The sequence below is a fragment of the Acinonyx jubatus genome, chromosome A1 (assembly GCF_027475565.1).
Source record: "Acinonyx jubatus isolate Ajub_Pintada_27869175 chromosome A1, VMU_Ajub_asm_v1.0, whole genome shotgun sequence".
In the NCBI taxonomy this organism is placed as follows: Eukaryota; Metazoa; Chordata; class Mammalia; order Carnivora; family Felidae; genus Acinonyx; species Acinonyx jubatus.
In genome coordinates, this window is record NC_069380.1 from 141,750,349 (window position 1) to 141,765,665 (window position 15,317).

The 15,317-nt window shown below is 36.7% G+C and overlaps 1 protein-coding gene across 4 annotated transcripts in view; it reads left to right on the forward strand.

The window, feature by feature from the left end:
- The window catches only part of TENT2 (terminal nucleotidyltransferase 2), a 71,166-nt gene that overhangs the window by 45,056 nt on the left and 10,793 nt on the right, over window positions 1–15,317 (forward strand). For all 4 annotated transcript variants that reach the window (XM_053224326.1, XM_015069095.3, XM_015069091.3 and 1 more), the window contains one exon: window positions 7,491–7,627. In XM_053224326.1, coding sequence (XP_053080301.1) covers window positions 7,491–7,627 — 137 coding nt within the window. The remainder of the gene's footprint in view (window positions 1–7,490; window positions 7,628–15,317) is intronic.

Sequence of the window (15,317 nt, forward strand, 5' to 3'; positions counted from 1 at the left end):
TTCTTGTTTTTGAACATGTTATTATTGTAATGCACACATGCAAGGTGCTGGATAATGAAAGGTTCACTGTTATCGAGATTGCTGTGGTGAGGACTTCCCAGGTTGTGGTGGATCATCTGGTAAAGACACCGTTATAGGAATCGTTTGGAATCTGGGTATCTTATCTTCCTCATTTTGAAAACTAATTTCTGGTATTATAAAGAGCTACTTTAATGTGTTTCAATTATTGCTAGGGATCACTATGCTTTCATAAACATTGTGAAAATGAAAGCATCAGAAAGTATAGAAATAAAAGTAACTTGAGCTTTTGGGTCTTATCCTTGAATGGTTTTCTCCCTCCATAAAATATTGATTATTTAGCTTATGCTGAAAGGTCAGAAATAATGACTGGGTGTTTACTGTTTCATTTTATTGTCCCAGCTTTATTGTTAAGACCTAGGTTTCCGTGTAGAAAGAACTGTGTATATTTTTCAGCATACAAAGCATCTAATAGTTAAAACTTATCCTTTAAAGAATCTCTTACTGTGTGTGGAACAGATGCTTCTACACAAATCTCACTTAAACTCTGTGCTGCATGAATTTGTTTTACTAAAATAAAATACTAATAAAGTCTCAGTTTAATGCTCTATGCTTGAGAGCAGAGGTATTGCTTTTATTTTAGGATACCAAGGTTCTTACTAGTATATTCTAGTTTGAAGAACCTTATTTTTACTTCTGTTTCATGTTTCTAATTTTCTAGCTTCCCCCCCATGACAGAGTCCCATCTTCTCTTCACTTACACTGTCTCTCACCCTATACTCTACACTCCTGTTGTGCTAATAATCCTATTTCTATACCTGTAACAAGGAAATAGATTTAATACTAGTTCAGTCCCAAAGCCTTAAAAAATACTTGTAGCAAGACCTGCTAGATTTAAGAATGTCTTAATTTGCTTTCAGGTGTGGTTATATTACCATAAATATTTGAAGAATACTATCTTTACTATAAGATTAATGCTTACATGGGTAAGGGTATACTATCCACTCTTAACAGGATTTTAAATTTTATCTGAAACTTGTAAGCTAATTGATCAGTAGAGTGCTTTTCTTGGTGGTCCATCCAATGGAACAAGCAAATCAGCTTATTTCTTACTACTGATAACTATTATTTATGTAGTATCTATTTTATGTCAGCACTCTATAAATTTTATATACAGTGTCCTTAGTCCTTGACAGGTAAACTTATGTAGTATTTTCCTTGATTCACAGGTGAAGAAACTAAGTCTTAGGAAGATTATATTAGTGATCCAAGTTGTATTACAGTCACAAATTATGGACCCAGAAACTGATATTTTTTCTATTATACTGTGCTGAATGAGGAAAGGCAAAATGATAGTAGTGTTCACTAATATATTATTTCATCTAGTTTCTGTTGATTATTACATTTTATTTGTGTATATCTGATTGTCCCTATACAGATATACCTTTCTTTAAGAAAAAACATATATGACAAAATTTCAGGTTGAATAAGTAAGTTTGAGAATGACTTAAAACTTTATAGTAACAAAAAAACCACTTTATTTTACAAGGGAACAAGGTTCTTTTAAATTTTGAGCTTCTCTAATATAGTTAAGTAGAATTTAAAAATAGGATATAAATTTTGAAATAGAATAATATTTGTTCAGTATATTATGCTTTTTTAGTTATTTTCGTATTTTCTCCTCAAATTTATGATAATTGTTTTAAAAATTGGTATGGTGTTTCAGTTCGGTTTGGATACTAAATTATGAAAATAAAGGATGAAAGACTGTGGCCATATCTTTACCTTCAAAAGCTATATAACATTATTATTACTACTTAATTCTTATTGACTTTAAAAAGGGAACATGAATAGTCAAATAGAAGACAGAATATTTACTATTGAGTTAAAGCAGTGAAGTTGAGAATGTTTAAATGTATAAACTCGGGTTAAGCTTATGAAGGGATCTTTAGTTTAATGCAAGTATATTGTGAGATTTACCTAGATTTATGCTAGGTGGAGATTTATGAAGATAACTTATATTTGTTTCTTTCCCTAGTGGCATCTTCATATTCCAGGAAGCCATTTTTATAGTTATGAAGTTAGGAATTCTGAGAAGTAGAGTTCCCCTGTGTAGTTATGTATTGAAATATATTAAATTTTACATGTATACATATGCATACATATGTATACATATAGCAACTTTTTTTTCAGTTTTAAAGTATGTGCAGTATGATGAAGGATTTTAGTTATGTAAAACAGGTTCTAAATGAATACCTTTGAAAAGACATATTTAAAAGTTTGGGGGGAAGTTTTTTTTAGTGATAAAAACATTCTTTTAAAGTTGATATTACTTAAATTTTAAGAGTTTATAAGGAAGTTAATTTTGAAATAATACATTATTTCAGGAGGTAACTATACTGCATTATTGCATAAATTGGACAGTTATGGGGTGCCTGGGTCGCTCAGTTGGTTAAGTGTCTTACTCTTGATTTCAGCTCAGGTCATGATCTCAGGGTCATGAGATCAAGCTCTGAGTCAGGCTTAGCACTGGGCATGGAGTCTGCTTAAGATTCTCTCTCTTCCTCTCTCTCTCCCACTCCACCTTGTGCTCTAAAAAAAGATAATGTACAGGGGCGCCTGGGTGGCTCAGTTGGTTAAGCATCCGACTTCAGCTCAGGTCACGATCTCGCGATCCGCGAGTTCGAGCCCCACGTCGGGCTCTGGGCTGATGGCTCAGAGCCTGGAGCCTGCTTCCGATTCTGTGTCTCCCCCTCTCTCTGCCCCTCCCCCGTTCATGCTGTGTCTCTCTCTGTCTCAAAAATAAATAAACGTTAAAAAAAATTAAAAAAAAAAAGATAATGTACAGTTATAATAATAATGATGCCAAGCTATATAGGCAATACTGTACTATACTACATACTATACTAAATATACTAAATACTATATAGGTAATACTATTGCTGCTATGCTTTACATATATTATATCATTTAATCCTTATTACAGTTCTATGAGTACTGTTATTTTCCTTGTGTTATAGATGAAGAAGCTGAACCTTTGGAAAGCTAAGCAATTCAAGTTCATAGAGCTAAGAGAAGGTTTCAAAGCTAATTCTGACTCCAGAGCTCATGCTCTTAACCACTTCATTATAGTGCTTCTACTTTATGATGCTTATGTTGCTTTCAAAATGTTAAACATTTTACTAAAAGCAAATATAATTTAAAGGAAATTTCATGATCAGTCTTTAACATGTATCACCGAATTCGTGGTAATCTGCGTATAATTAAGAAAGGTACAGATCTTCAAAAATCTTGAAATATCAATTGGCAGATGTTTGCAGGAATTAAGTCATTACAGAATAAAGATGTCTTCCCTACATTAAAAACAAACAGCAGGTATCGATAACCCACCTCACCTCCAAATGCGTTTAGAAAGATGTTACATTCTATCAGTTAAATTGTTTTTCCATGGATTTAGGATGTAATTCCTTTGACTTTTCAGTTGTTCTTTATGTGTTTTCTAATATGTTAAAGTTCTGCCTACTCGTATCCAAGGTAGCATATATTATTTTTAAATACATGTGCAATGGGGCAGCTCCCTTAAAAAAAAAAATTCTTTGGTGAAATTTTTCTTAAAGCAGAGAATCTTTCTGTAATGTGAATAATTACCAACAATGGGGATTTCTTTTTTTTTTTTTTTTTTTTCAATATATGAAGTTTATTGTCAAATTGGTTTCCATACAACACCCAGTGCTCATCCCAAAAGGTGCCCTCCTCAATACCCATCACCCCCTCCCACCCCCCCCCTCCCACCCCCCATCGACCTTCAGTTTGTTCTCAGTTTTAAGAGTCTCTTATGCTTTGGCTCTCTCCCACTCTAACCTCCTTTTTTTCTTTTTTCTTTTTTTCCCTTCCTCTCCCCCATGGGTTTCTGTTAAGTTTCTCAGGATCCACATAAGAGTGAAAACATATGGTATCTGTCTTTCTCTGTATGGCTTATTTCACTGAGTATAACACTCTCCAGTTCCATCCATGTTGCTACAAAGGGCCATATTTCATTCTTTCTCATTGCCACGTAGTACTCCATTGTGTATATAAACCACAATTTCTTTATCCGTTCATCAGTTGATGGACATTTAGGCTCTTTCCATCATTTGGCTATTGTTGAGAGTGCTGCTATAAACATTGGGGTACAAGTGCCCCTATGCATCAGTGCTCCTGTATCCCTTGGGTAAATTCCTAGCAGTGCTATTGCTGGGTCATAGGGTAGGTCTATTTTTAATTTTCTGAGGAACCTCCACACTGTTTTCCAGAGTGGCTGCACCAGTTTGCATTCCCACCAACAGTGCAACAGGGTTCCCGTTTCTCCACATCCTCTCCAGGATCTATAGTCTCCTGATTTGTTCATTTTGGCCACTCTGACTGGCATGAGGTGATATCTGAGTGTGGTTTTGATTTGTATTTCCCTGATGAGGAGCGACGCTGAGCATCTTTTTCGTGTGCTTGTTGGCCATCCAGATGTCTTCTTTAGAGAAGTGTCTATTCATGTTTTCTGCCCATTTCTTCACTGGATTATTTGTTTTTTGGGTGTGGAGTTTGGTGAGTTCTTTATAGATTTTGGATACTAGCCCTTTGTCCGATATGTCATTTGCAAATATCTTTTCCCATTCCGTTGGTTGCCTTTTAGTTTTGTTGGTTGTTTCCTTTGCTGTGCAGAAGCTTTTTATCTTCATAAGGTCCCAATAGTTGATGTTTGCTTTTAATTCCCTTGCCTTTGGGGATGTGTCAAGTGAGAAATTGCTACGGCTGAGGTCAGAGAGGTCTTTTCCTGCTTTCTCCTCTAGAGTTTTGATGGTTTCCTGTCTCACATTCAGGTCCTTTATCCATTTTGAGTTTATTTTTGTGAATGGTGTGAGAAAGTGGTCTAGTTTCAACCTTCTGCATGTTGCTGTCCAGTTCTCCCAGCACCATTTGTTAAAGAGACTGTCTTTTTTCCATTGGATGTTCTTTCCTGCTTTGTCAGAGATTAGTTGGCCATCCGTTTGTGGGTCTAGTTCTGGGGTTTCTATTCTATTCCATTGGTCTATGTGTCTGTTTTTGTGCCAATACCATGCTGTCTTGATGATGACAGCTTTGTAGTAGAGGCTAAAGTCTGGGATTGTGATGGCTCCTGCTTTGGTCTTCTTCTTCAAAATTACTTTGGCTATTCCGGGGCCTTTTGTGGTTCCATATGAATTTTAGGATTGCTAACAATGGGGTTTTCTGATGGTTAAATGGAATTTCTGTTTACTTATGGCATCTTTTAGACCCTTTCTCTTTTTTTTTTTTTTTAGTTTGGATTTCTCCTTCGGTTCTCCCCAAGTATGTATGCCATGGCCCTTTTTGTATGTGACCATGGAAAAGAATAACGGAGCTAAAAGGAGACTGGTCAAACTGTTAGTCAAGTCATTCAGCATTTGAGTAGAGTAGGTCTCACAACTCTTCATTGTTAATCTACAGTTACTGATCTTTTTAAATTATTGAAAAAAAATAAAAATTTTAAAAGAGGTTCAAACAGTTTTAGAATTAAGATAAGAAAATGACTTTTATTTCAGCATCAGTTCATAAATTGAATTCTTAGTGTGCTATGCGCTAGAAATCAAAATTAGTAAAAAGCTTTCTGAGCAGAAGGTATTAACAGTGATCTGCTTTTCTTCTCCTTGTCATTTGAACTTATGTTATATCTTTTTGTTTAATTAGCCGGAAAATAACATTTGAATTTTACAAGTTAAAATGCTGTCCTAAGTCCAGTTTTATACTTACCAGTACAAGACAGAGGGTGGTAGACGCAGTACTCCTGCTGCCCCTCTGCTTTCACTCTTTCTTAGGAATTGAGGCTTCTCATGTACTCCCCCTAGTTGGAGAGACAATGTAGATTTCTACCTTAGTCTCATAATGTAATACTAAATCTGAGAGAAGTGTAAGGGGAAGTTCCAGGTTTAGGAGTGTCAGCTTTACAAACTGTGGTTGGGGTAGAATGGTCTTCTGAGACAAAGATAATCTATTACTTCTTGGTAGTTAAAAATTATTGATAGAATTGTAGGACAGGGAGAGAATTTGTTATTTTCTTGCTCCTTTATTTTCACTGGGAGTTTTGAGGATTACCTTTATTTTTTAAATTTTTTAAAATGTTTATTTATTTTTGAGAGAGTGCGCACTCATGCTTGCAAGCAGGTGAAAGGAGAGGTGCAGAGACAGAGAGGGAGAGAGAGAATCCCAAGCAGGCTTCGCATTGCCAGCACAGAGCCCAATGTGGGGCTTGAGCTCATGAACTGTAAGATCATGATGTGAGCTGAAATTGAGTCAGATGCTTAACTAACTGAGCCACCCGGGCACCCCGAGGACTGCCTTTAAATAGATGCACTACCCTGTTTCTCTGTATCAGCTTAGTTTTTTGGGAGCCTTTTTTTTAATTTAATGGAGTGACTTAGACATTACTAATTGAATTGATATCCATAAACCGAAGGTTGATTTGTTAGGTATTTGGGAACCTTAAGGATAAGCTGTTTTGCCTGAACTAGTTGCTTAAAAAAAAATCTATTACTCTGATGGCAAAGAGGCATGTAGAAAACCCATCTTAAGGATAGTGTTCAAATTACCTTAAAGTTTTTTTTTCTAATACGTGGATATGTGTTACGTTAGAACCTCCATAGTTCATTCAGTATGTTTTAGAGCCAGAATTTGTTACTAATAAAGATCATACATGAAAATGAATGGCATACTATCAGCAAAAAGATAAGTACCCATTAGTATTCTTTCCAATAAGTGTGTTGTTTCAGCATGGATTACAAGCGAATGATACCCTCCTTTATGAATATTGTGGTAAAAGTTTGCTGAATATTGCTTGCTGGTTTGTTTCCTATCTTTCTTCTTTTCCCTGCCTTCTTTGTCTTTTGAAGTTTAATTCATGTTGAATTTCTGTCTTTCCTTCCCATTAAGATACAAAATACAAAAATGAAATAAAATTTTAAGAATCTTAAAATTGGTATAAGTAATATACATATATTAATTACTTTTATGGCCTCTAAGAGAAATTTTAAGTGACAGTTAGAAAACGCTCTTACCTTGTGCTTGATTTAACCCTTTATAAAGTACAACTGCTCCTTGTAGAAGCAGTTAAGGAGATACATTTATAAAGAAATCCGTATGTAATTTGATGAAATCTTAGTATGTACAGTAAGGGTTTATGAGTTAGAAAATTTTTTGCTACTGTAGGAATCCACTTAAATGAGTGATATACCTCAGCCAAGGTTTAGAATCTCTTAGTTTTTTAAGTATTTTCTGGCATACTCCAAATACTGGTGAAATCCTTAGTAGGAGAAAAACTTCAGATTTCCAAACTGCCAACATAAAGATTTCTTCTCTCTTCTTCAGAGAGCATTACGTCAGGATTTGTAAAGTTTTTAGTGTGTGTTTTAAATGGCTTTATATTTCCCCCTTTTTCTTTTTGACAGGAATCTTTTAGTCCTGCTATACAGCTGCATCTTGTACATCAAGCTCCATGTAATGTTCCTCCTTACCTCTCGAAGAATGAATCAAATCTTGGGGACCTCTTACTGGGCTTTCTTAAATATTATGCTACAGAATTTGAGTAAGTGAAAATTTCAAATTGTGTTTATTCATTTATCTCTGTGAATGCTACAATTTTGGTCGGAAGCTATATTTGTTAGTTTCAGTGCTACAGACTTGTCTAGAAATACACAGTTTATAAAATTTAATATTCCAATGATTAATTGTTAGAAACTAAGTAGATTTCACATTCCTAGCTAATGAAAAATTACAGTTCAGTAAGCCCGATTTTAGTAGATTTCAGTAGCGATTTCATTTTATGTTTACCTGCCTCTTTTCATAGCAGGGCCTGAATAAATGTTTGTGATGGCCCTGTATAGGTGCTGCATAGTTTGAAACATCTGTTTTTAGGAAGTTAAGATTTATTATAAACACAGCTAAAACAAACTTGGGAAAAGATCTTCTGGATACTTGATACCTGAATAGTTGTGTTAGTATGAATAAAAATCAAAATCAAGGAATACTCCTTTCCTTTTTTTTTTTTTTTTTTTTTGTTTTTTCTTCTGAGGGTGATAGGTAAACATAGAACACTAAAGTGTATAATCAGACTGGATTTAACTGAAAGTTCTTAAGGGAGTTCTTAGTCCATATTGAGTGGGATTAGGGATTGTTTGCAGCTCCTCTGAAAAGCTTGAAGGAGGAAAGCTTAGGAGTTGTACAAAGTTAGAGGAGGAGGGTGCCACTTGGAAGAGATTTGGAGAGAGGGAAAATAGCATTTGTAATAAATTGCTGTTATTAGGTGGGAAAAATTGTTTTAAACAGATATGTATTATCTCAGTTTACATAATAACCATATCATATGGTATTATATTATGCCCATTTTACCAGTGAAGCATTTAGAGAGGTGAAGAAACTTTCCTTAAGATCACACAGCTAGTCAGGGGAGTATTTCTGTTGGTTTTGACTGCAAAATCCATACTCTTAACTATGATGCTTTACTGCAGTGTCAGTATTGTTTTGTTTGCTGTGATGCAGTAGCTCTAAAGAAACCTGCCTCGTAGGAGATGATTTGAAACATAGGGCATGAAAGAAGTAATGTTATTTAAATTCCTCAAAGCAGAGCTTTTACCATACTGTGCCTGTTTAGTTTACAGTTGTGTCTCCATTACCTACCCTAGTGCCAGACAGTGGCTACTTGAAAAATACTTGCTATAAATAAATACTTTTGAAGCAGAGGGTAAGATTACAGACATGTTGCAAAGATACTAAAGGTGACTTAAAAATTACTGAATTAGGTTAAGAAAAGGAGTAGGAAAAATGCTGGAGGAAAGTAGTTGAATAAGAATGAAGTTAAAATAATCACCGTTAAAAATGACCAGCACCAAAGTGTAAGTCCAGGCAATAAGGATAAAAAGGAAGGGGCCTTCATTTATAAAGACAAGAAATATGAGACATGGGATGTAAGAGACTGTAAAGGTTATTCTAGAGTTAAGATTTTTGAGATGTTGCAGTAACTGTAGCTAATGTTTAGTGAGTACCTCATGTCCTACAGTATGCCAAGTGATTTCTATATATTATTTCATTTAATCCTCATGGTAATCCCCCGTGAGGCCTAGGGAATTTGTATACTTTGTATACTTTAAACTTGCCGGGGCGCCTGGGTGGCACAGTCGGTTAAGCGTCTGACTTCAGCCAGGTCACGATCTTGCGGTCCGGGAGTTCAGGCCCCGCGTCGGGCTCTGGGCTGATGGCTCGGAGCCTGGAGCCTGTTTCCGATTCTGTGTCTCCCTCTCTCTCTGCCCCTCCCCCGTTCATGCTCTGTCTCTCTCTGTCCCAAAAATAAATAAACGTTGAAAATAAACTTGCCTATGGCAGTACAGCTAGATAGTTAGAGAACTGGGATTCAGTCTGGGGCCTGACTCCAAAACTATATTCTTAATTTTTAGAATATATTGGCATCGTCTGTTTTATTGTAAATTAGGGAAGTTTGAAGAGAGGGAAAGGATTCATAGAAAAAAGATATATTTGTACCACGTATAGTTTAGGACTAGAACATCTAGATACCAGTACCTTGAAAATCAACTGCTTTGTTGGACTGAAACAAGATGGTAGATGTGCAGGTTTGTGTGTTAGTTTAGTATTAACAGAAACTAGCCGGTTGTACCAAATGATACTGGCTAGGATGCTGAGGTTTCAAAAGAGGTTTTGAACTTTTGGATGCATTGTTACCACTATGATACATGATTTAGGAGACATCTTCACCCATTCTTTCATCATACAGTGCAGTTGTCAAGTATATTGTTGTTTCATACCAGATATTTTCAGAAATTTGACTGGAGAGAGCACTGCCAAGAATGTAGTCATGGCAATGAACTAGGTGCTGTTCAGAGGAATTCTGGCAGCTGTTAGAAATGTTTGTAAGGATTTCTTCTGAACTTGGAGATACTCATTTAAAAAATTCTCTTTACTTGAAGGCAGAATTAAGTGCCTATTAAGCAATGCTTGAGTACATGGCATAAATGTTGCAGAAATTTGGTATGGCCATTTAAAAATCACTAAGATTTTCCTATCTGCTTCACTCACAGCTTTCTCCCAAACCTTCCTGCTGAAAATTCTTAAAATGAAGCCACACTTCTAGAACTGTACCTGGGAGCAGGGAACTGACAAAATAAAAAAAAAGGATCAGGTAGCTCAGAGAACCAAGGGGAAAAAAAGTCAGAATGTAATAATTTTGTATTTTAGCAAAACAAAGGAAAAATTTAAGTTTTAAATATCTTAAAAACTCCTAGGTACTAGAGATTCTAGGAACCTTAAAAGGTTACCTATTTTTTAATCCTCTTTATTCTCTGGCTGCCTAATCACATGCCATTACTGCTAGTCTATCTCAAGTTAAAAATGCATGCCTACATACTTAAATACATTTTTTAAGAAGGAAATTACAGAGGCCTAATTTTTCCAGCCATTTCCTTTCTTATTCTGATTTTTTTCATCTCATTTAATAAATCATTGAGTGCCTACTACATATCAAGCTATTTTCTATGCATCAGGGATATGGCAGTTAACAAAACAGGCAAAAGTGTCTTCATGGAGCTTACGTTGCATATGTATTGTACTATAGAGAGATAGACAATAAACAAACAAAATGTCTAGCATGTTAGATGGTGGTAAGTGGAGAAAAATAAAGCAAAAGCAAAAAAGGAGTTTCTGGTATATGTAATTCTTACAGTTTTAATGCCTGCATTGCAGTTTATTACTTAGCATGGTGAAGGAAAAGTCCCACAGAAAAAGTGATCTTTTTTTAAAAAATTTTTTTTTAATGTTTGTTTATTTTTGGGAGAGGGTGACAGAGTACAAGCAGGGGAGGGGCAGAGGGAGAGGGAGACACAGAATCTGAAGCAGGCTCCAGGCTCTGAGCTGTCAGCACAGAGCCCCGTGCGGGGTTCAAACTCACGGACTACAAGATCATGACCTGAGCCAAAGTCAGATGCTTAATGCTTAACCGACTGAGCCACCCAGGTGCCCCGAAAAGTGACCTTTCATAAAGAAATGATGGAGAGGAATGTGTGAGTTATGTGTCTGTGGAGAAGAGGTTTCCAAACAGAAGGAAAAGCAAGTGCAAAGACAACCTGAGATGGGGGGTTGTCTGACATCTTCAAGGAATAGCAAAGAGGCCAGTGTGCCTGGAAGAGAATTGAAGAAAATGCTTTCAAAGAGTTAAGGAAATCTACATCATATAGGGCTATCTAGTTAATTTTGGTGACTTTGGCTTTTCATTTGGGTGATATGGAAAACCACTGGAGGGGTTCCAGTAGAGAAATGATGTAATCTGGTTTGGTTTATCACAGGGAAGAACAGACTGGCTGCTGGTGGGTAAGAATAGACTGAGGGGAGCCAAGGGCATAAGCAAGGAGCCTACTTAGAAGGATATTACAATAATTTAAGAGAAGTGCCTTGGATAAGGATGATTATAGTGGAAGTGAATGAAAAGTAGTCAGATTCCATTTGTATATATTAATTTGCAACAGATTAGATGTAGCATATGAGAAGGAGTCAAGAATGATTTCTAAGTTTTTGGCAAGCAACTGAAACAGTGGAGTTGCCATTAGGTGTAATGGGGAAGGCAGTGGAGGAGCATTATTGATTTTAAACATTGAAAAGTTGAGATACCTGCAAAATATTCACGTGGAGATATTGAGTATATAGTTGGATATACAAATCTAGAGTTCAGGAGAGAGGTCATGGTTAGAGCTATATATTTGGGAGTTGTCAACAGGTAAATGGTATTTAAAGCTATGAAACTGTTTGAAAAAACCAATAGGAAAGAGAAAAGGCCCAAAGACAACCCTTAGAAAGTCCCTTGTTAAGAGGTTTATAGGAAATACAGAAGATACAGGAATATGTTAAATGACACAAAGAAGAGAGGCAAATTCAAAATCTAGGTGTTTTTTGAAACAACTGGCCTAGTCTCTTAAAATGTCAATGTCATTAAAAAAATAAGTGGAGAGATCTTTTCCAGGTTAAGGAGATGGGACAAATACAGTACACGAGCCTTGATTGTAATCTGATTAGGGTGGAGGAATTATAAAAGGCATTTGACTTACTGTTAATTTCTAGATGCTGTTGGTATTATAAAGGAAACAACGTTCTTTAGGAGATATATGCCAAAAGATAAAGAAATGAAGTTTCATGTATCCACAGCTTAGCATATAGTTCAGTTCAAAACATGCACATATACACATATACAAGCACGTGTGGGAAATGTTAACACTATTGTATTCTTTTTGAGCTTTATGCTTTTCAAGTTTTTCTCTCTGAAGAATTTCATAATACAAAGATGAAACAAAAATTAGGTGAGGGATAAGAAAGAACTAATTTATAGTCCAAAAGGGAGGATCATTGAGATAGGAGGAAAGCCAATAGAATGTATTGTCTTAGAATCCAAGGGTGGGGAAGTGTTTCGAGGGGGAAGGAGTGATTATCTGTGTCACAGTTTTTGATAGGTCAAGTACAAGATGAGCAGTAAAAGGTGACCGTTGGAACATTGGTCCACATGGGAGGCCCCTGGTCTCTTGCCAGGAGCAGTTTCTGTGGTATAATGGGGGTAAAAAGCATCACTGGTGTGGGCTCAAGAGAGAACAGGGAAGAATTAAATACACATAGTGTAGTATATAGAATGGGGAGTAGAAATCGGAGTTAAGTCTCTCCCTCTGCCCCTCTCCCCTGCTCGCATGCTCTCTCTCTCTCTCTCAAATAATAATAACAAAAAGGAATTGGAAAGTTCAGTGGGGTTGAGTTTTTCAGGAGAAATAACCCATCTTGATGTCAAAATTGATGATAGCAGGAAAATACATAGTAAATTGTTGAACAGTATACTTTTTTTGAATCAAGGAGGGTTGGAATCTAGAGCACAAGTGGGATAGGAGCACAGACAATGCATTAATAATAATAAGAAGAAGGGCCCCCTGGGTGGCTCAGTTGGTTGGGTGCCTGACTTTGGCCCAGGTCGTGATCCCGCTTTGTGGGTTCAAGTCCTGCATCAGGCTCTGTGCTGACAGCTGAGACTGGAGCCTGCTTCGGATTCTGTGTCTCCCTCTCTCTGTGCCCCTCCCCCACTCTGTCTCCCTGTCTCCCAAAGATAAATAAACATTAAAAAAATATATTAAAAAAAAAAAAGAAAAAGCAGAGTATGTGGATATAGAGGAATTGATAAGAGTGGGAGGTAGTAGAAATTATCTTTTGGTTGCTTTAGTTTTTTAGTGAAATGAAGGATGGACATCAACTGGGAATGATTGTGAGTGAGGAAATTTGAAAAGTGAGAGGAAGTATGAATTATCCTGTAGGAGAATAAAGGAGTGTATTAACTATGGAAATACAATATAATTGGTGGGTAGTAGCATCTAAGGTCTTTTTGAGCTAAGTCATCATAAATTTAAAGTGCATTTAAAGTTGTCATGAATTTAAAGGTCAGCATGGTTGCATATTTCTCTCCAGGCCTGTTGAGCTGCATGGGAATGAATTGGAGTAGACATAGATTTAATAATGGTTGTTTTTCTACCAAATAAGATCAGTGCAGCAGGAAAGGTAAGAAAGTTGAGGGGGTGTGCACGGAAGTGGTTTATTCTGACCATAGACAGAATGTATTAAATTAGTCTCGAAAATGTGGGCACAGGGATGCATGTAGGACATCCAGGTGGTGTTTCCAGTTGTTAATTGCAAGGATTGTCCTTGAGCTTAGTATCAAGATCAGGGCTGGAGAGAGGATTTGGGAAAGAAACATCAGACTGTTAAAGCTTAGGAGGGGTGCTGTAGCATTAGAAGAAGATTGAAAGAGGTGAGACCCTGATGGACACCAGAATTTAAGGAGTCAGGTGGAAGAAAGGGTCAGGCAGAAGGAGAACCAGTCAAAACAAAACAGAACTCTAACAAAAGAAAACTCTAGGGACGCCTGGGAGGCTCAGTCGGTTAAGCGTCCGACTTCGGCTCAGGTCATGATCTCACGGTCCATGAGTTCGAGCCCCGCGTCAGGCTCTGTGCTGACAGCTCAGAGCCTGGAGCCAGCTTCGGATTCTGTGTCTCCCTCTCTCTCTGACCCTCCCCCGCTCACACTCTGTCTCTCTCTGTCTCAAAAATAAACGTTAAAAATTTTTTTTAAAAACAAAACTCTAGCATTAGACCAAAATTTTCTGTCTGCATAAGAAGCTTGAAATCCCTGACAAAGTTTTCTTTTTGTTTGCTTCCCAGCCCCAAATATATATTTGTTCACTTAATTAGACTAGTCTTAGCATATGTGTGTATGTATTTGTATGTATGTATGTATATGTATATGTGTACATATATACATGGTCATATAGTATCGGACCCATAATTTTGACTTGCTTTGTTAGGCTTAAAATTTTAATTTTAATGTTCCTATTTAAGAAAACATTTCAAAACACTTTGTCATTAAAAAAATGGCTAGGAGAGAGTTAATGGATAAGTAGCAGTCCATTATCATTACTGAAGTAAAGAAGCAGGCATCTTACCAATATAGAGTTGGTAAACTAAGTTTTATATTCAAAATATTACCATATATTATCAAATCTATTTTAGATTAAATTAAGCCCTCTAGGGGCGACTGGGTGGCTCAGTCGGTTAAGCGGCCGACTTCAGCTCAGGTCATGATCTCACGGTCCGTGAGTTCAAGCCCCGCATCGGGCTCTGTGCTGACAGCTCAGAGCCTGGAGCCTGTTTCAGATTCTGTGTCTCCCTCTCTCTGACCCTCCCCCGTTCATGCTGTGTCTCTCTCTGTCTCAAAAATAAATAAACGTTTAAAAAAAAAATTAAAAAAAAATTAAGCCCTCTATCTGCTTTCCTGACACATTCCTCTTTTATAGGCTGTATCTTATTTTACACCTTAATTATTGAGTGAAAAATAATAGATTTTCATATGGAAAACAAATTACAATAGAAAAATATGGTATGATGGGAATGCAAGCTGGTGCAGCCACTCTGGAAAACAGTATGGAGGAGGTTCCTCAAAAAACTAAAAATAGAACTACCCTACGACCCAGCAATTGCACTACTAGGTATTTATCCAAGGGATACAGGGGTGCTGTTTAGAAGGGACGCATGCACCCCAGTGTTTACAGCAGCACTATCGACAATAGCTAAAGTATGGAAAGAGCGCAAATGTCCGTCGATGGATGAATGGATAAAGAAGGTGTGGCATATATATACAATGGAGTATTGCTCGGCAATCAAAAATAATGAAATCTTGCCATTTGCCACTACAT